This window comes from Notamacropus eugenii, chromosome 6 (genome assembly GCF_028372415.1).
Source record: "Notamacropus eugenii isolate mMacEug1 chromosome 6, mMacEug1.pri_v2, whole genome shotgun sequence".
NCBI classification, from domain to species: domain Eukaryota; kingdom Metazoa; phylum Chordata; class Mammalia; order Diprotodontia; family Macropodidae; genus Notamacropus; species Notamacropus eugenii.
This window is the reverse complement of record NC_092877.1, coordinates 65,977,005-65,999,563: the sequence shown is the minus strand read 5'-3', so window position 1 is coordinate 65,999,563 and position 22,559 is coordinate 65,977,005. Positions and strand designations below refer to the sequence as shown.

General features: G+C 38.1%; 1 protein-coding gene across 7 annotated transcripts in view; it reads left to right on the top strand.

The window, feature by feature from the left end:
* RAB28 (RAB28, member RAS oncogene family) overlaps nt 1-22,559 on the top strand; it is a 164,480-nt gene that overhangs the window by 15,712 nt on the left and 126,209 nt on the right. For all 7 annotated transcript variants that reach the window (XR_011969474.1, XR_011969475.1, XM_072620256.1 and 4 more), the window contains exon 4: nt 17,729-17,858. Coding sequence is in view for 5 of the 7 variants with exons in the window: in XM_072620256.1 (XP_072476357.1) it covers nt 17,729-17,858 (130 nt within the window). In the remaining 2 variants the exon portion in view is untranslated. The remainder of the gene's footprint in view (nt 1-17,728; nt 17,859-22,559) is intronic.

Sequence of the window (22,559 nt, the reverse complement as noted above, 5' to 3'; positions counted from 1 at the left end):
ATGTTAGAGTAACTTACTGTTTGTACAGTTGTAGATGAAGAGTGCTGGACTTTGGAGTCAGAAAATCTAGTTTAAAATCTCTAAATATTCTACTTTACTAATGTGACTTACCCTCTCCTCAGTTTCTTTATCTGTAAAATGAAGGGGCTGGACTAGGTGATGTTTAAGGGCACTTTTAGCTCTAAATTCCATGTGCTCTACTTTTTGTGATTCAGAATTTCTGTTAATACATATATTAGTAACCTCCTATGAAGTGCTATTTATCATCACCATATCAGAGCCTCAGAACACTTGAGTTTTGAGTAAGCATTATTAATAGTTTTGGAAAATGGGAATATAGAATGTCCCAAAAGTCATAATATAGTTTTCAGCTATTAAAACTTAAATATTATGATAAGGAAAGGAAATGAGACATATAAGTATTTTTATTAATAATATAATATCATATCTCACTGCTTCAAGAGATTTTATTATAATAAGCACCATCTTAAATATAAAGAGTACCATTTCTATTTTTATCCCAGCCTCTCCACCTTACCTTTTAATTCCTGTTTTGTAATATATATGTGTATGCATGTATATTTGTGTGCTATATACAAACATATCTGGAAAATTGTGAGAACTGGAATTATATTAGGGACATTTTGGTTTTTAGAATAATGTTTTTGAAAATAGCATAATTATATCTGAATTTAATTATCAGATCTATTTTTTGTACATAGATGTTCAAATTTATCCTCATCAATAGTCAAGGCAAGTGATAAATGTAAGACATGATTAATCACTAGACCAAGGAGCCAGGAGCAGAGAAAGCTAGTTTCTTGCTTTCCTTTGAGTGTTCATTTTATGAGACAACATTGCCTTGTATGTAGTGACTTACACTTGATTATCCCATATTGCTTCTTATAAATCTGTTTGAAAATTTATAGTACTATGTGTATTGCTTTTTCCCTTTATCCTCCTAGCTGCAACTGTCTTAATTTCTAAGTTCACTGTTAGTCTGAAAAGAGATTATAGAAAGAATATTCTGAATACTAAAGTATCAAACAAGGCCTTCTAGAGAGAGCAGATAACTATCTTGACCATATTAATTAGAGTATTTTTGAATTATAGTGCAAATATTGTTAGTGCAGAAATCATGAATGAATGCTGCTTTCTATTGTAAGAGGTATATTAGTGAAGTCAATCATAAAATAAGCATTTCTTAAGCACTTCATGTATGCCAACTGCTGTGTTTAGTGCTGGGGATACAATGGAAAACTTGATTCTACTGAGGTCACAAAGGTTGTACCATGATTTTCTTAACTTTTGGATTCTCTCCTAAAAGGGTTTTCTTTATTATTTTTTATTTTTTTTATTAATTAATTTTATTTATTTTCAACTTAGATTATTTTTTCCCCTCCCTCCTCCCTCCTTTCCTGAGACAGCATACAATTTTTTATAGGTTCTACACGTACATTCCTATTAAATACATTTTCACTATAGCCATGCTGTGTTGAAGAATTAAAATGAGAGGGAGAAATCATCTAACAAACCAAAACACAATACACACACACACACACACACACACACACACACACACATGCGCACACACACAAATGATCTGCTACATTCTGTGATTGAATTCCATAGTTCTTTCTCTTGATGTGGAAGGCATTTTGCCTTAGAAGACCATTGGGAATTTTTTTTAAGTCCTTGCATTGCATTGAAGTTACAAGTCTACCAGAAAAAAACTCTCACACACTGTGGTTGTTGCTCTCCTAGTTGTGCTCCTTTCCCTCAGCATCAGATCATATAAGTCTTGTCAGGCCTCTCTGAAGTCTTCCTGTTCATCATTTCTTATAGCACAATAGTATTCCATTACATTCATATACCATAATTTATTCAGCCATTCCCCAATTGATGGGCATCCCCTTGATTTCCAATTTTTGGCCACCACAAAGAGAGCTGCTATAAATATTTTTGTACATGTGGGACCCTTTCCCATTTCTGAAAGGGTTTTCTTAAGCATGTACTGTACTGATGAATGTATCTTTAATTCTTTTAAAATTATCTTGGATTTCTTAGATATTGAGGAAATCATCTAAATCTAAGTATCAAGCAGGGGAGTTAATCAGAACCTACAGTGAAAACTTCCCTTCTTGCAGTGGAAAGAGCTCTAGATCTGTAATCAGAGGACCTGGATTTTAGTTCTAGATTTGTTTGTTATTACTTGTGACCTTACTAAGTTAATCTTTCTGGGCCTCAGTCTCCTCATTTGTGAAATGAATAGGTTGGATTAGATGATTTCTAAATTCCCTTCTAACTCTAAACATGAATCTTTACAATGCTTTGTTTCCTCCTCTCCTCACCACACTTTTTGCCTAAAGAGATTGAGCTTCAGGATTTATTGAGCAGTCTCATTCAGCTTAGATTAGATTAACCTAAAGTAAATAAAAAGATATATTCTACTGAGAAGCAGTGCTAAGAATTGACATATTTAATTGACATATTAGATTTCTAGATTTTTAGTTAATTTATAATTTTCTAAGAGTTTTCAGAAATATGTTATAGGCTGTTTTTCCTAGTGGTTATGATCAAATACACATCTCATAGTGTTTAGTGCTCTGTAACCTGTGGCTAACTGCTAATAACAAACCTCAGTTGGGATGCTTCATTTTGGTAGCTCTTTCCATTTTGGCATCAAAGTGGTTTGCAAATACTGCTCAACTGACCTGCCATAAAACTAGTGAAGTAGAATCATTTGTAAAGTGGAACACAACTGCTATTGTGTTTTAGTAACCCACATAGATGCTGATTTATTACCAACAAAAGAATTTAGTATTTTTATGGTAGTTTAAGACCAAATTAATCCAAAAACTTAGTTGCTGGAGATTCACCTCTCTCTCTTTAATACATATTTTTTTGTAATTGGAATTTTGCTTCCTTATAACTTAGGCAATTTGAAAAAAATCTCACTTAAATATTAGTAGTATTCTTTTTTCTAGGTGCCTTTTGTGATCCAAAGTATAACACACTAATAATTTAAAAATAAATTGCATAAGTTGCATATTTTAATTTGCATTTTATGTAAAACTAAGCTAAATTATTTATGGATCATGGATGTAAGCTGTTCTTAGTTTGCTGTTTTGGAAAGAGAATTTTTTTTTGCCATCAACAAGATTAAATATCTAAAAATGTGTACTAATAAAATTTACAATTATATCGTGAACATCCTATGTAATTCTTAAATACACTTGTACTTCTAAAGCAGTGATAAATTATTACTGTTAGAAACATGAAATACTTTGATTTAAATGTGCTTTATTGGGAGTTAGTCCTAGCTTTGTTAATAACTAGTTGTAGTAACTTACCTAAATTACTTAGCTTCCTTGCACCTTAGTTTCCTTTTTCTGTGCCTTACGATCTCTAAGTTTTTTTTTCTCCCAGTTCTTAAATTATGCAAACCTATATTCTCTGAGGTGGGTAGGAATAAAAGGAATGATGGTTTATCCTAGCTTGTCCCCTTTGAATGACAATGCTTGCCCATTATTGGGAGGCAAGATGAGAAAACTGATGGGACTGGCTTTAAATCTGGGCTATGTTATTTATTATTTGTGTGATTTTGGACAAATTACTTCTTTGGGCCTCAGTTTCTTCATCTGTCTTTGTCTTTTAGGAAACTGTAACCAAAATATAGTGCACAATCATTCAGTATCAAATGTGAAATTGTATTGAAAAGGCTTCTTTGGAATTGGGACCTAAAGATAATTTTTTTTCCTGAAAATTTTATTGATACCTTTTGTTTTTCTTCACCACATATATTTCACAGAACCCCTTCCTCCCCACAAAGAAAGCAAAACCAGATCTATCAGCAAATGCAATATTGTGCAACCATTATTTCCTACCTTTCTATTGAGAGGGAGGTATATTTTTCATCTGTTTTCTGAACATTGCTTTTAATCTAAGTGTAGCTACTTTTTAGTGTGCTTTTCATTTGTATTATTGTACTAACTTTATATGCACATATGCATATCTAGACACAAAACATATATACATCCTCCTGTTTGTATTATTTTTGCTTGGGAGCAGTTCATATAAATCTGTTCATGTGTCTCTGAATTCCTCCTATGTGTTGTTTCTTATGGTATAGTTATATTTTATTACATTTATAAAAAACATCGTGTACATCTATTCCAAAAAATAGGCACCTATTCTCTCTTTTTCCCTTTCTGTCTCTCTTTGCCATCCCTTGCTCTCTCCCCATCCCACCCCACCCCACAATTTGTTGTCATGAATACTTTGTTATGTATGGAATCTTTCTTAGATCTCTTTGGGGTACATGCTTAGTAGTGGAATTGCTGGCTCAGAGAATATAAATAGTTTACAAACATTTTTCCTTGAATAATTCCAAATTGTTTCCCAGAATAGTTGGACCAAATCATACCATTTGGACCAAATACATTGGTGTCCCTGTCTTACCATAGCCCTTTAAACTATTTCTGTCTTTATCATTTTTGCAAATTTCACTATAAGGGGAAATCTTGGAATTGTTTTTTAATTTCCCCCCTTTTTTATTAGTGATTTAGAGTATTTTTTCATTAATGGCTTGTAATTATTTTGAAAATTGTTTCTTTCCATTGATTTCTTATCTAATGGAAAATAGTTCTTGGCTTTGTATATTTATGTCAGTTTCCCATTTGTCTTAGATAACTTTTGTCTGAACTATTTAATGCAAAGATTTCCCCCACTCGATAGTTGTTTACAGCCTAAGTTCATTGATTTAATTTGTATAAAATATTTTAAAATTTAATGTAATTAAAATTGTCTATTTTATCCTTTTTTGATTGCTTTCTGTTATTTGCTTATGAAATCTAGCCTTAAGTGCAGATCTACAAAGCCATGTTCTTATTCCCTTCTCATTTAATTTTTTTAAATTTTGATTTTTCATTTTTAACACAGTTTATAACATAAAACAATTCAAACTTTTGGGTTTGATACTTCATGTGATGTGATCACATAGTCATGTGATACTTCTTTTTAAAGCATTTACAGTATGGACCACAAAAGAATTTTTTTTTTTAAACATTAACCAACTGAGACACAAATAATATTTATGTTGCTAACTTTACAAGCCCTTGACCTAATTGTCTCCACAGTGTTACTAAGAATTAAAGGACCCTAACTTATTGTTGTTGGTCTAAAGTCCTATGCTTGATAGCTTAATTTTAGACTTACCCTCAGATCTTCCCCTACCAATAATCTATAATTGAATAGATCTGGTATTAAGCTTACAAGCCTTTTGACTATAGGGAATTGCCACCAAGAGTAGGGACATTGCAGGGATACAATATCTCCCCAATTTCATGTGAGTCCCAGGCAGGATTAAATTGTCCACTTTCGTTCAGTCAGGCTTAAAGTCTGCCAGGTGTCGGTGGGGAAATTGAGTCAGGAGAATCCTACCTCAGCCCAGGCTGAACAGCCACTCACCCACCCTTCCCATGATATCACCTTTTGCAGTTTATACCAGCATCTCACCGGCTTACTGGCATCATGAATTGGAGGCTCAAATGCCTTTCTTGCTACCCATACTTGGAGTTAGACTCAGAAGAACAGTCACTTAATAGTCCCATAGCACCTAAAAATGGCAAGTTCCAGTAACCAGGTTTCAAATATAATTATAATTTCACTTTGGCTAAGGAACATCTTTTGAGGCAAGTCTTAAGTGGCTTACATGCCTTTCTATACATGTTGTAGTTCCTGATTAAATAGGAACCATAAAATCAAATTTACCATTAAAACCTTAACTTTTCCATCAGTGCCAAATTTTGCCTTCCTCTAGGAAATTCAGACTGAAATTCTTTTCCCCAAACTAAAGATGTCATTGATTTTTTCTCAGTAATTAATTCAGTCAGCTGTTTTAATACTAATTGCTTTTACCTCACTTTGTCCAATTTTTCTCCCCATCACTCCCCTCCCCCTGCTTCCTAATACCTTGCATTCTGATTACTCCTTCCCTCAATGTACCCTCCCTTCTATCACACCCCACCCTTCCCTTCTCCCTATCTTCTCTCTTTTCTTGTAGGGCAAGATAAATTTCTATACCCTATTCCCTGTAGTTCTTATTTCCCGATTATATGCAATAAAAATTCTCAACATTCGTTGCTAATTTGAATTCCAACTTCTCTCCCTTCCCACCCCTCCTCAGCCCCACTGAGAAGGGAAGCAATTCAATACAGACTAAATATGTGTTCTTTTGCAAAAGACTTCCATAATAATCATGTTGTATAATACTAATTATATTGCCCTCTGTCCTACTCTATCTCCCCTTATTTTTCCCCCCACAATTGACCTTGTCCCTTCTCGAAAGTGTTTATTTCTAGTGACTCCCTTCTCCCATTTGCCCTCCCTTCTAAGATTCCCCTCACCCCACTTGTCACCTCCTCTCCTACTTTCTTGTGGTGTGATATAAATTTTCATGTCAAATTTAGTGAGGATGTTATTCCCTCCTTCAGCCACATGTGGAAAGAGTACCTTCATTTTCCCCCTCTCCCCTTCTCCCTTTTCTCCTCCATTGAATAAGATTTTTCTTATCTGCCCCATCCCATTTCTCCCTTTCTCTTCCCGGTATTTTCCTCCTTTACCCCTTAATTTTTATTTTATTTTATTTTATTTTTTGTGTGGATATCATCTCTTCTGATATAACATACCTTGTACTCTCTATCTCTGTGTGTGTGTGTGTGTGTGTGTGTGTGTGTACAATATCTCCATCTACCCAAATACTGAGAAAAGATTCAAGAGCCAAAAATATTTTCTTTCCATGTAATAATGTAAACAGTTCAGCTTTAGAGAGTATTTTATGATTTTTCTTTCCTATTTAACTTTTCATTCTTCTCTTGATTCTTGTCTTGGGAAGTCAAATTTTTCTATACAGATCTGGCCTTTTCCTCAATATGAATGATTGAAAGTTGTCTATATCATTAAATGACCATTTATTCCCTTGAAGTATTATACTCAGATTTGCTGGGTAGGTGATTCTTGGTTTCAATCCCAGTTCCTTTGACCTCTGAAATATCCCATTCCAAGCCCTTCGATCCCTTAATTTTGAAGTTGCCAGATCCTGTGTTATCCTCATTGTATTTCCACAGTACTCAAATTGTTTCTTTCTAGCTTCTTGCAGTATTTTCTCCTTGATCTGGGAACTCTGAAATTTGGCCACAGTATTCCTAGGAGTTTCTGTGTTCAGGTCTCTTTCAGGAGGTGATCGGTGAATTCTTTCAATATTTATTTTGTCCTCTGATTCTAGAACATTAGGGCAGTTTTCCTTGATAATTTCATGGAAGATAATGCCTAGGCCCTTTTTTTGATCATGACTTTCAGGTAGTCCTATAATTTTTAAATTGTTTCTCCTGGATCTGTTTTCCAGGTCAGTTGTTTTTCCAGTGAAATGTTTCACATTATCTTGTATTTTTTCAAATTTATGGTTTTGTTTACTAACTGCTTGGTTTAACTCATAGTCATTCATTTCCCTGAACTCAATTCTCTCTTTCAACGAATTATTTTGTTGAGTGAGCTTTTGAATCTTCTCCTCCATTTGGCTAATTCTGCTTTTTAAAACCTCCTTCTCCACATTGCCTTTTTGGACCTCTTTTCCCAATTGAGTTAGCCTCTTTTTTTTTTTTTTATTTTTTTATTTTTTTATTTTTTTATTTTTATTTATTTATTTATTTATTTATTTATTTATTTATTTATTTATTTTTATTTTTTTATTTAGCTTTTAACATTCATTTTCACAAAATTTTGGGTTACAAATTTTCTCCCCTTTTCTCCCCTCCCCCCCCAAATGCCAAGCATTCTAATTGCCCCTATGACCAATCTGCTCTCTCTTCTATCATCCCTCTCTGCCCTTGTCTCTGTCTTCTCTTTTGTCTTGTAGGGCCAGATAGCTTTCTATACCCCTTTACCTGTATTTCTTATTTCCTAGTGGTAAGAACATTACAGTTGATCCTAACACTTTGAGTTCCAACTTCTTTAGCTCCCTCCCTCTCCACCCCTTCCCTTTGGAAGGCAAGCAATTCAATATAGGCCAAATCTGTGTAGTTTTGCAAATGACTTCCACAATAGTTGTGTTGTATAGGACTAACTATATTTCCCTCCATCCTATCCTGTCCCCCATTACTTCTATTCTCTTTTGATCCTATCCCTCCCCATGAGTGTTGACCTCAAATTGCACTCTCCTCCCCATGCCCTCCCTTCTATCATCCGCCCCCACTCTGCTTATCCCCTTATCCTCCACTTTCCTGTATTGTAAGATAGGTTTTCATACCAAAATGAGTAGGCATTTTATTCTTTCCTTTAGTGGAATGTGATGAGAGTAGACTTCATGTTTTTCTCTCACCTCCCCTCTTTATCCCTCCACTAATGAGTCTTTTGCTTGCCTCTTTTATGAGAGATAATTTGCCCCATTCAATTCTCCCTTTCTCCTCCCAATATCTTTCTCTCTCACTGCTTGATTTCATTTTTTTTTTTAAGATATGATCCCATCCTCTTCAATTCACTCTGTGCACTCTGTCTCTATGTGTGTGTGCGTGTGTGCATGTGTGTGTGTGTACTCCCACCCAGTACCCAGATACTGAAATGTTTCAAGAGTTACAAATATTGTCTTTCCATGTAGGAATGTAAACAGTTCAACTTTAGTAAGTCCCTTATGACTTCTCTTTGCTGTTCACCTTTTCATGGTTCTCTTCATTCTTGTGTTTGGAAGTCGAATTTTCTTTTCAGCTCTGGTCTTTTCATCAAGAATGCTTGAAAATCCTCTATTTCATTGAAAGACCAATTTTTCCCCTGAAGTATTATACTCAGTTTTGCTGGGTAGGTGATTCTTGGTTTTAGTCCTAGTTCCTTTGACTTCTGGAATATCCTATTCCATGCCCTTCGATCCCTTAATGTAGAAGCTGCTAGATCTTGTGTTATCCTGATTGTATTTCCACAATACTTGAATTGTTTCTTTCTAGCTGCTTGCAATATTTTCTCTTTCACCTGGGAGTTCTGGAATTTGGCCACAATGTTCCTAGGAGTTTCTCTTTTTGGATCTCTTTCATGTGGTGTTCTGTGGATTCCTTGAATATTTATTTTGCCCTCTGGTTCTAGAATCTCAGGGCAGTTTTCATTGATAATTTCATGAAAGATGATGTCTAGGCTCTTCTTTTGATCATGGCTTTCAGGTAGTCCCATAATTTTTAAATTGTCTCTCCTGGATCTATTTTCAAGGTCAGTTGTTTTTCCAATGAGATATTTCACATTATCTTCCATTTTTCCATTCCTCTGGCTTTGTTCTGTGATTTCTTGCTTTCTCATAGAGTCCTTAGCCTCCATCTGTGCCATTCTAATTTTGAAAGAACTATTTTCTTCAGTGAGCTTTTGAATCTCCTTTTCCATTTGGCTAATTCTGCTTTTGAAAGCATTCTTCTCCTCATTGGCTTTTTGAACCTCTTTTGCCAATTGAGTTAGGCTAGTTTTCAAGGTGTTATTTTCTTCAACATTTTTTTGGGTCTCCTTTAGCAGGGAGCTGATTTGCTGTTCATGCTTTGACTTCATGTCTCTCATTTCTCTTCCCAGCTTTTCCTCCACCTCTCTAACTTGATTTTCAAAATTCTTTTTGAGCTCTTCCATGGCCTGAGCCCATTGAGTGGGCTGGGACACAGAAGCCTTGATTTCTGTGTCTTTGCCTGATGGTAAGCATTGTTCTTCCTCATCAGAAAGGAAGGGAGGAAATGCCTGTTCCCCAAGAAAGTAACCTTCTATAGTCTTATTTCTTTTCCCTTTTCTGGGCATTTTCCCAGCCAGTGACTTGACCTCTGAATATTTTCCTCACACCCACCTCACCTCCTGATCCTCCCAGCCAGTGTTTGGGGTCTGAGATTCAAATGCTGCTTCCAGCCTCAGGGCTTTGGGCGGGGGCAGGGCTGCTATTCAGTGTGAGATTAAATTCAGATGCTCAGGTGAGGGCAGGGCTGCCTCTCAGGCTCAGTTCCCTCAGGGAGTTTATGCACAGACCTTCAACAATGGATCCAGGCTCCTGCCTGCTTGGAGAGCCCTGGTCTGCCGCTGCCCCTCAGCTTCTGTCTCCAGAGGGGGCCCGAGCCATGGGGGCACCCCACTCCCCCCTCGACCCGCCAAAGGGACTCTCTCACCGACCCCCGTCACCTGTGGGTGGAGGTACTTGTGCGGCCGCTGGAGATCCCGTCCCTGAAGCCCGCTCGGATCTGTTCCTCTCGGTGCCGCGGCCACGGCAGGGCTGTACTCAGCTCCCAGTCCCGGCGCCCAGTCCGCAGCACGAAGGACCTTTTACGAGAGGTTTGCAGGTCTCTCCGGAACAGAAATCTCCCTCGCTCCAATGTTCTGTGGCCTCTGGGTGCAGAATTCGCCGTGAGTTACTTCTTTGTAGTTGTTCTATGGGTTGTGGGTTCGGAGCTATGTGTATGTGCGTCTTTCTACTACGCCATCTTGGCTCCCTCTCGAGTTAGCCTCTTTTTAAAACTGTTATTTTCTTCAGCATTTTTTTGGTTCTCCTTTAGTAAGCTGCTAACTTGTTTTTTAAGGTCTCCTATTGCCTGAGCCCAGTTTAAGTTCCCTTTGGAGACCCTGGAGGCAGAGGCCTTGACTTTCTCTGACAGTATGTCTTCTTTTTCCTCATCAGAAAGGATGGGGGGAGACACCTGTTCCCCAAGAAAGTAACCTTCCCTTATTTTTTTCCCTTTTTTGGGCATTTTTCCAGCCAGTTACTTGACTTCTGAGTTTCTTCTCCACAACCACCTTGCCTCCAGTTCTACCAATCCGGCACTGGGGGCTGAGATTCAGATGAGCTGCTCCAAAGCCTCAGGGGTTTTAGGTGGGGGCAGGGCTGCTTTTCAGTGTGAGATTACAATCAGCTGCTCAGATGGGGGCAGAGCCTCCACACAGGGTTCAGTTCCCTCAGGGGGTTTACGATGAGACCTTCAACAATGGATGGGGACTACTGCCTGCTTTGGGAGCCCTTGTCCACTGTTGCCTCTCCTGCTGCCTCCTCAGGAGGCCTGAGTTATAGGGACACCCTGCTCCCCTCTTGGCCAGCTGAAAAGACCCTCTCACTGACCTTTGGTGCCTGTAGGTTGAGGGATCTGCGCTGCTGCTGGAGATTCTGTCCCTGAAGGCTGCTTGGATCTGTTCCTCTCAGTGCTGCGTGGCCAAGTCAGGGCTGGGCTCTGCTCTGCATCTGGTGCATGATTTCCCGTTGGTCTTTCATGTCTCTCTGGGATAGAAATCTCTTCCACTCCATTGTTCTATGGCTTCTGCTGCTCTAGAATTTGTTGAGAGTTCTTCTTTACAGGTATTTTATGGGCTGTGGGGTAAGAGCTAGCATATGTGTGTCTTTCTACTCTGCCATCTTAGCTCTTCCCCCTTCTCATTTAATTTTAAAGGGATATAAAATTTTATTTTTAGATCATTCAACTTTTTTTGTAGCGCATTGCCCAAGATGTAACATAAATTTATTTTCTGTCAAACTTCTTTTTAGCTTTTCTAGCAGTTCTTGTAGAATAGAAAATCTCTTTTCCAGTTGTTTGCCCTCTTGGATTTTTCATTAATTTGCCCATCAGTTAATAAGCACTTATTAAGTGTCCCCATGGGCTAGGAACTGTTTTGTGCTTAGGGGAAACCAAATGAAAAATATCATAATCTTTGCCCACAAGGACTTATATCCTACTGGAGATATAAGAATGGTGACAACAGGCTTACAAATAACTAAATGGAGATTATGCTTAAAGTTACAGCAGGATACAGTGGAAGTAGCTGACTCTGCAGTCAGAGGACCTTGTTCTACTTCTGACATATAATACCTTTATGACCTCGGTCAAGTCACTTACCCTCCCTGAGCCTCAGTTTCCTTATCTGTAAACTGAGAAAAGGAGAGAAAATGTTTTCTTAAATGAGCAATATAAAGAAAAAGAAGAAAACAGTAGAGTGGGAGAGATGAGATCTCTTCAGGAAAATTAAAGATATTAAAGGAATGTTTCATGCAGAAATTGACATGATAAAAGACAAAAATGGTAGAGACTTAGCAGAAACAGAAGAGATTAAGAGGAGGTGGCAGGAATGCACAAAACAACTATATAAGAAAGCTCTTAACATCACCAGTAACTACAGTGATGTGGTTGCTAATCTAGAGCCAGACATTGAGAATGAAGTCAAGTGGGACCTTAGGAAGCAGTACTTACAGTGAAGTAGAGGTGATGGAATTCCAGCTGAGCTCTTTAAAATACAAAAAGATGATGCTGTTAAAATGCTCTACTCAATATACCAGCAAATTTGCAAAATACAACAATGGCCACTGAATTGGAAAAGATCATTTTATATCCCAGACCTAAAGTAAGGCAATGAATGCCAAGGAATATTCAAATTACTGAACAATTGTGCTCATTTCCCATGCCCAGCAAGGTTTTGCTTAAGATTCTGCAATATAGACTTCAGCAGTATGTTGAACCAAGAATCATCAGAAGAGTAGGCTGGTTTTTGAAAAGGCAGAGGAACTAGAGACTAAATTGCCAGGATTTGCTGAGAATGCAAGAGACTTCCAGAAATACATATTCTTCTTCTTCATTGACTACATTAAAGCATTTGACTGGATCACAACTATATGTGAGAAGTCCTCAAGGAGATCATCTTGCTTATCTCCTGAGGAAACTGTTTGGGTCAAGAAGCAACAGTTAGAACTGAACATGGAAAAACTGATTGGGTTGAAATTGGAAAAAGTGTATAAAAAGGCTATTTATTTAACTTATATGCAGAGTACATCATGTGAAATACCAGACAATTAAGGTTGCTGTGAGAAATATCAGCAGCCTCAGATATGCAGTTGATACCACTCTGATGGCAAAAGTGAAAGGGAATTAAGAAGCCTCTTGATGAAGGTGAAAGAGGAGGGTGTAAAAAGCTAACTTGAAGCTTAACATACAAAACTCAAGAATTTGGCAATTGGTCCCATCACTTTCTGGCAGGTAGAGGGAAAAGAAATGGAAGTAGTGTCTAATTTTATATTTTTGGCTTAAAGATCACTGCAGATAGTGACTGCTGCCATGAAATTAAAAGAAACTTGCTACTTAGAAGAAAAGCTATGCAAATCTAGACAGTATACTACAAAGCAGAGACATCATCTTGCCAACAAAGGTCTGTATAATCAAAGTGAGTTTTTCCCGTAGCAATGTATGGCTATGAGAGTAGGACTGTAAGGAAAGGTGAGGTCCACGGAATCAATGTTTTTGAATTGTGATGCTTGGAAAGACTTTTGAGAATCCCTTGGATAGCAAGGAGATCAAATAAGTCAATACTTAAAAAAAAATTAATTCAGGCTATTCACTGAAAGGTACTGAAGCTGAAACTTAAGTACTTTGACCATGTAATGAGAAGATGAGACTCATTGGAAAAGTCCCTGATATTAAGGAAGATTGAAGGCAAAAGGAAAAAGGGATGGCAGAGGATGAGATGGATAAATAATGTCATGGAAACAATGAACATGAACTTGGACAGATTCTAGAGATAGTGGAGGAAAGAAGGGTGTGCTATGATGTATGGGCTCACAGTCACATATGACTGAACAACAACAATATAGCATAATATATCTCCAATACAATCCATAACACAATAAACATATAGAAGTGTATATGTTTGTGTTACAGATTGTGGAGGATACAGAGAAATCAGTTATGAGGCTATTGGAATAGTTGAGGGGAGAAGTGATAAGGATACATGTGTTCTGAGTAGAGAGAAAGGGATGGATATGTTGAGGAGGTAGCAATCAATGAAACTGGGCACTTGAGTTCATAGGGGAGGAGCAAGTGAGGGAAAATATGACTCCTACTTATAAACCTGAGAGACTGGAAGAATGGCAGCACCTTGACAGAAATAGTAAAGTTAGAAAAGAGAATGAACATATTTTGAATATGTTGATCTTGAGATATCCATAGTCTATCTAAATGTGAATGTCAAAAAAGTAGTTGGAGATGAAGGCTGAATATGTAGATGTAGAATTAATCTTCATAAAGAAAGTAGTTGTACCTATAGGAGCTGATGAGCTCACTACATTGGGGTAGGGTACCTGCAGCCTCATCTCTGGGAAATATATCCAGACATAAAGGGTAAGACACAGGTGATGATTCTCTCAGGGAAATTGAGATTTTCTGGCCAAGATGGCTACCAGAATGGAAGCAGACTCTTTAGCTTCTGTATACCTAATTAAGCAAAAATGTTAAATTTACATGAGATTGAATAATTATCAAGAAATTATCAAGAAATCTAACGTAGGCAACTTCTTTTACTCCAGAATCTTTCCAAAATTCAACTAGAAGTACAGAGGCAGTAGAAAAGGGAGCCACTAGCAAAGCCAGGGTAGGCAAACAAACAAGCAAACAGCCTCCAAGTATGACCGGAGGTAGACCAGAAGATTGTAGTTCCATACATAGACTCAGCAAAAGTAGAGGGTGATGGGGAACCCACAGCAATGACCTTGGAAGCTACCAGGAGAGGGTAGTGACCATTGCAGGTCAGCAGCACTTTGATTGGGATAGCCCAGGTACTCCCAACAGTCTGAGTATCCCTCTGATATGCCAGAGAGCACCTCAAAGATTCAGTAGTCTTATCTTCAGAGATATGGAGGTGGTCTAACCCTAGGGGCTAGAAGTCTTTGTTGGAACCCAGGTAACAGAGTGAGACCAAGAAGAGCTCAATCCAAAAGTCCACTGGTGGGAAGAACTTGGCCCTGTTATGCAATTAAAGGACTAAAGTTGTAGAGATGAATAAATGAAATAACTCAAATAAGACACTATTGTAAGAGATTATTGTAGATCTAGAGATACTCCAAAATAATTTTGAAACATCTATAAACAGAAGATCAAGGGCAAAAAAATGGATTTTCTACAAGGACTATATAGTGCCCAGAAGAAATGTTGCAAGAGAGAAGAAAAGAAATCAAAGTTTTGGAAGGGAGAATTGGAAGGAGAATAATAGCTTAGAAAGTGGTAAACTTTACCTGAGTAAGTCTCTGAAAATTAGAATAGACAGAGAAATTGATGACTCTTTGAAGACTGCAAGAATTAGTATAACAAAATGCAAAGATTGAAAAAAAAATATAAAAATATATAAGGTTTCCAGTATATAAAGAAAAACAACTACTGACCTGGAAAATGAGAGTCAAGGAGAGATAACTTAAGAATCAATGGAGTCCCTGGCAGCCATGATTTAAAAAAAATATCCTGGACACTGTATTTCAATAAATCAAGTGAAAATTGCCCAGAACTGTTTGAACCAGGGGGCAATATGAAGACGGAAATAATCCACCTATTGTCTATTGAAAGAAATCTCAGAAGGAAAAGAAAGGTCAGGATCAAAAAAGACCTGGAAGCTTCTAGTGAAAACAAGAGGAGTTGTTAGACTATAATATTCCAAAAAGACAAAAGAGAGAGACTTATAAACAAAAATAATTTACCTGCAAAGCTGACTACAATCCTGAAAGGAACAAATGGATCTTTAATGGAATAGAATGCCTTCAAACATTTCTCATGAAAAGATTAGAGCAGAGTAGGAGCTTTTTAAATATAAGCATAAAAGTCTAGAGAAACCTAGAAAGGTAAAATTATTTTATAAATCAGAAGGGGTATGATGGTGTAGTGCTAGTACTCTGTGGAGAAGAAACAAGTGTCCTTACAGAGCTGTAGTCAGAGAATATCGATAGGGTTAAATAAAAGAAAATGGAGGATGTAGGAGTCCATTGTTTCTGTTTCTGAAATTTAAGAGTGGAAACAGAAGGTAGGATGAAACCAGGAGTATACTTGTATAGAAAGGCAGAAGAATGGGGTTGAACTTGCAGTTTCTCATAATAGGGATACCAGAGAAGAAAGAGTATAGAAACATGGAGGAAGGAATGAGGGAATAGGCATGAGATGAACCTCACTCTTACCTAAAAAGGAGAAGGAAGGGTTAATTACATATACATACAAATAGTTTGGTGTAGAAATACATAAGACTTAACAGAAAAACACGTGGGGTTAAAAAGAGGGAGAGGGTGATGATTAAAGACAAGGATGATGACTTTATGACTTTCTATTTGAATTTAGCAGAAGTCAAACAAGAATGAAGAAGGCAGATTGTGAAAACAATCCAAAGTTTAGATTTGGAAAGGGATGAAGGGGGATAGAACAGAGGGTTTAGACATTCAGACCTGGTTCAAGGGCAATGTAAAGCTGAGCTTGTTAATTAAATGATCAAGATTTGAAGGTATGAACTTGAGGCAAGACTTGGAATGAAAAAAGAAATGAAAGAATTGTCTGGCCTGGCAAGGAGGGGGAGAGTGATTGGAAATTGCTATGAGTAAGGAGGAGAGGTTTAGTAGGGGTGAAGGAATCATAGGGAGAGATGGAAGGACAGTGGAAAAAACACTGGGTTTAGAGGCAGAGGATCTGGGTTCAAATTCCATCTCTGACAATTATTACTTGTGTTACCTAGAAAGTTCAACCAGATTGCTTCTGAAATCCTTTCTAGCTCTATATCTGTGATCCTCTGATCAGAGAAAGGAAATTGAGACAGATACATTTATTGTGGAATTAAAATGCTTGTGGATGATGTTGAGATCAGAGGAATGAATGTCCTTTTGTGTGAGTAAGATAGAGTGCATGCATTTATTTTATTCATTTTACTATAGTTTAACAAATATCATGGGGATCTTATTCAATGGATAATCTTTATGTACTTTTTGTAAAATTCATGGAATCCATATTTTAATCTGTACAGTATTTTGTCATGCCTTTGTGACCTTGGAAAAGACACTTAACATCCTTGGGTTTCAGTTTCCTCATCTGTAAAATGTATTAGTTATATAACCTCTAAAGTTCTTATATAGCTCTAAATCTGTTCTTTTTTTTTAATTAAATTATTTTGTTTCCAGTGTTCTACAATCACTTCCATCAATCCTAGGTTTTTCTCCCCTTCTTCCCTCCTTTTCCTTCCCCCCTCCCTCTCCAGTCCCTTCCCACTCCCTCCCTGAGATGATGTACAATCCTATATAGGTTCTACACATACATTCCTATTAAATACATTTTCACCTTAGTCATGTTGCATAGAAGAATTAAAATGCATGGGAGAAATCATAAAACAAAACATAATACAAAAGAAAATGGTTTGCTTCATCCTGCGATCCAGTTTAGTTCCATAGTTCTTTCTCTCGATGTGGAAGGCGTTTTGTTTCAAGAGTCCACTGGGAATTTTTTAAGTCCTTGCATTGCTATGAAGGTCTAAGTCTACCAGAAAAATTCCTTGCATACTATGGTTGTTGCTGTGTACAAAGTTCTCCTGGTTCTGCTCCTTTCATTCAGCATCAGTTCATATAAGTCCTTCCAGGCCTCTCTGAAGTCTTCCTGTTCATCATTTCTTACAGCACAATAGTATTCCTTTACATCCATATACCAGAACTTGTTCAGCCATTCCCCAATTGATGGGCATCCCCTTGATTTCCAGTTAAAATCTATGTTCTTAAAGTAATTCAAGATTATGCAGTAGGCTGTGCTCACTTGGACTGTATTCAGTTTCATGTCTGTTCTGGAACTTTTGTATGGTGACATCTCAGATCCTGTAGAAGTCAATTTGTTAGGAATAACTTTAATGTATCTTGTTTATCTACTGACAGTTGATGGTTTATAAATATGCTGTAACTCTTTTGCAACAGGGAGTTCTCTTGGTCTATGACATTACAAATTACCAAAGCTTTGAGAATTTAGAAGATTGGTATAACATTGTGAAGAAAGTGAACGAAGAATCAGAAACACAACCATTGGTGGCCTTGGTGGGCAATAAAAGTAAGTGTTTTTTTATGCTAACTAATGTATAATAACATTTTCTTTACTTACAATAAGTACAACAAAACCAATGGTTTTATTTAGGAAAGAACAGTTCAGATACTTCAATACATTTATAGAAGTATAACCTTCAAAGAATTTCCAGATTGTGAGAACTGAATAATATCCTTTGATGTATACAGTTTTTTTTCAGCAACTATTATGGTTGGTTGATCAATTCATGACTACTTTAATTAATTCTGTTAATGTAAGTGCAGTACTTACAGTGTTCACTTAGGCTTTCTGAATTCTGAACATAAAGTACGGGTTATCAAAAACAGCAGCAGAGCTGTGAATTCTGTGACTACCTGATTGCTTGTATATTCTGCCCCAGAGAGTTTTTGAAAGATGTGGTTCCTAAAGTGATTCTCTGCCTTAGTAAGGGCGGTAGTTACATTTTGAGGTCTGATACATAGTTGTTTTCCCAGTTTTATTATTTTCTTTGGTAAATTTTGGGGGATTTGTATTAAAATACTAGGTCATTTTTTGGCAAGTGGATTATTCTGGGTGCAGGGGTAAGTGGTGATATACTGCATTAGAGGATGAAAATTCTGGCTAAATAATTTTTTGGAAATTACTTTCAAGATTGAAATGTGGTGCGTGGGAATTTGAAGCTAATTTCTCTTTTATATTCATCAGTAGAGTACTATCCTATTCCATGTCCTAAAATCTGAGAGGCTAGAGAATGAGTTTAAGGGCAAAAACTATAGTGTAGTTATTCAATGTTTAATATTCCGAGGATAGTGGCCTGCTTCTGTCTATCTCACTTGAGTTTAGAATAAGAAGAAATTTTAGCATGAGGGAATTAGGTTTAGGTGTAAGGAAATATTTCCTGCCAGTGAGAGTTGTTAAATATTTGAGTATGTTACCAAGAGAATTATCTTTTCCAAAGGCCTTTTAAAAAAAAAAGTAAGTTATTTGTTGTGGAATGGTTCAAGTAGAGTTCTTTCTGAAGACCGGACCTAAGTTTCTCCTGTTTTTGTTATTCTGTGAATTTAAATGGATATAGCTATATTAAAATGGGGTAGGAGAAGATGAAGAGAAATTTTTTTTTTCCAACATAGGAACTTAATCATGATTCAGATAAAAATTTGGTTATGCTTTCTAGAAAATAAGTTTGCTCATCCTGATATGGTTTGATTTGGTTAGAAAATTTCATTGTTTTTATAAATCTTTAGCCAACTTTCTTTGCATTATACAGGTAGTATTTACATTCTTCCTCTATCTGCTTTCTATGAAACCTTTTTCGTAACTGAGTAAAGTGATTGCTAATCAGTTTACTACAGTCCCTTTTATTTTTATTTTTTTGAGACAGAGTTAAGTGACTTGCTTAGTGTCACACAGCTAGTAAGTATCTGAAGTCAGACTTGCACTCAGGTCCTCCTAACTTCAGGGCTGGTGCTCTGTCCACTGGATCACCTAGCTGCCCTTACCTTCAAAAATCCTAGTAAGTGGGGGCAGATCCAAGATGGCGGAGTAGAAAGACGCACATACACATAGCTCCGAACCCACAACCCACAGAACGGCTAGAGGGGACCAACTCACGGTGAATTCTGCACCCAGAGGCCACGGAATATTGGAGCGAGGGAGATTTCTGTTCCGGAGAGACCTGCAAACCTCTCGCGGGGGGTCCTTCGTGCTGCGGACTGGGCGCCGGGACTGGGAGCAGAGGGCAGCCCTGCAGCGGCCGCGACACTGTGAGGAAAAGATCCGAGCGGGCTACGGGGACGGGATCTCCAGCGGCCACGCGGGTCCCTCCACCCACAGAGGGACCTGCAAACCTCTCGCAAAAGGTCTGTCGCACTGTAGACGCGGAGCCCAGCCCAGACCTGCAGCGGCTGCGGCTCTGAGAGGTACAGATCCGAGCAGGCTTCAGGGACAGGATCTCCAGCAGCGGCACAAGCCCCTCCACTCACAGGTGACGGGGGTCGGTGAGAGAGTCTCTTTGGTGGGTCGAGAGGGGAGTGGGGTGCCCCCATGGCTCGGGCCCCCCCACCCCGGGAGATAGAAGCTGAGAGGCGGCTGCAGACAGGGGCTCCCCAAGCGGGCGGGAGCCTGGATCCATTGTGGAAGGTCTGTACATAAACCCCCTGAGGGAACTGAGCCTGAGAGGCGGCCCTGCCCCAACCTGACCACCTGAACTTAATTCTCACACTGAATAGCAGCCCTGCCCCCGCCAAAAGCCCTAAGGCGGGAAGCAGCATTTGAATCTCAGACCCCAAACGCTGGCTGGGAGGACCAGGAGGCGAGGTGGGTGTGAGGAGAATATTCAGAGGTCAAGTCACTGGCTGGGGAGAATGCCCAGAAAAGGGAAAAGAAATAAAACTATTGAAGGCTACTTTCTTGGAGAACAGACATTTCCTCCCTTTCTGATGAGGAAGAACAATGCTTACCATCAGGCAAAGACACAGAAATCAAAGATTCTGTCTCCCAGCCCACCCAATGGGCTCAGGCCATGGAAGAGCTCAAAAAGAATTTTGAAAATCAAGTTAGAGAGGTGGAGGAAAAACTGGGAAGAGAAATGAGAGGGATGAAAGAGAAGCATGAAAAGCAGATCAGCTCCCTGCTAAAGGAGAACCAAAAAAATGTTGAAGAAATTAACACCTTGAAAACTAGCCTAACTCAATTGGCAAAAGAGGTTCAAAAAGCCAATGAGGAGAAGAATGCTTTCAAAAGCAGAATTAGCCAAATGGAACAGGAGATTCAAAAGCTCACTGAAGAAAATAGTTCTTTCAAAACTAGAATGGCACAGATGGACGCTAAGGACTTTGTGAGAAAGACAGATATCACAGAACATAGCGAGAAGATTGGAAAAATGGAAGATAATGTGAAATATCTTATTGGAAAAACAACTGACCTGGAAAATAGATTCAGGAGAGACAATGTAAAAATTCTGGGACTACCTGAAAACCATGATCAAAAGAAGAGCCTAGACATCATCTTCCATGAAATTATCAAGGAAAACTGCCCTGAGATTCTAGAACCAGAGGACAAATTAAATATTCAAGGAATCCACAGAACACCGCATGAAAGAGATCCAAAAAGAGAAACTCCTAGGAACATTGTGGCCAAATTCCAGAATTCCCAGGTGAAAGAGAAAATATTGCAAGCAGCTAGAAAGAAACAATTCAAGTATTGTGGAAATACAATCAGGATAACACAAGATCTAGCACCCTCTACATTAAGGGATCGAAGGGAATGGAATAGGATATTCCAGAAGTCAAAGGAACTAGGACTAAAACCAAGAATCACCTACCCAGCAAAACTGAGTATAATACTTCAGGGGAAAAAATGGTTTTTCAATGAAATAGAGGATTTTCAAATTTTCTTGATGAAAAGACCAGAGCTGAAAAGAAAATTTGACTTTCAAACACAAGAATGAAGAGAACCATGAAAAGGTGAACAGCAAAGAGAAGTCATAAGGGACTTACTAAAGTTGAACTGTTTACATTCCTACATGGAAAGACAATATTTGTAACTCTTGAAACATTTCAGTATCTGGGTACTGGGTGGGAGTACACACACACACATGCACACACGCACACATACATAGAGACAGAGTGCACAGAGTGAATTGAGGAGGATGGGATCATATCTTAAAAAAAAATGAAATCAAGCAGTGAGAGAGAAATATTGGGAGGAGAAAGGGAGAAATTGAATGGGGCAAATTATCTCTCATAAAAGAGGCAATCAAAAGACTTGTTAGTGGAGGGATAAAGAGGGGAGGCGAGAGAAAAATATGAGGTCTACTCTCATCACATTCCACTAAAGGAAAGAATAAAATGCACACTCATTTTGATAGGAAAACCTATCTCACAATACAGGAGAGTGGGGGACAAGGGCACAAGCAGGGTGGGGGGGAGGATAGAGGGGAGGGCATGGGGAGGAGAATGCAATCCGAGGTCGACACTCATGGGGAGGGAAAGGATCATAAGAGAATAGAAGTAATGGGGGACAGGATAGGATGGAGGGAAATGTCCTATACAACACAACTAGTATGGAAATCATTTGCAAAACTACACAGATGTGGCCTATATTGAATTGCTTGTCTTCCAAAGGGAAGGGGTGGAGAGGGAGGGAACTAAAGAAGTTGGAACTCAAAGTGTTAGGATCAACTGTAATGTTCTTACCACTAGGAAATAAGAAATACAGGTTAAGGGGTCAAGAAAGCTATCTGGCCCTACAGGACAAAAGAGAAGATGGAGACAAGGGCAGAGAGGGAGGATAGAAGAGAGAGCAGATTGGTCACGGGGCAATTAGAATACTTGGGTTTGGGGGGGGAGGGGATAAAAGGGGAGAAAATTTGTAACCCAAAATTTTGTGAAAATAAATGTTAAAAGTTAAATAAAAAAAAAATCCTAGTAAGTTTAGATGACTTTATTTTTATCTTATCAGTATACCGGTCTCCACTTTAGGCCATCTTTTTTCCCAGACTCAATCATTATGTATGACTGAATTTGTACTGTAGTAGAACCTTTTTCTGTAATCTTTTGGGAAAATGTTCAGAGGATGAAGACTGGGGAGAGTTTTGTTTTAATTTTTCTCGTAATCTGATCACCATCTGGGTAAGGAATAAATATTCCCTCCTCTTTCAAGGTGTATTAGCACAGTTATTTATATACATTATTTGATATGTTTATGCTATGCTCTGAGGCATCTAAG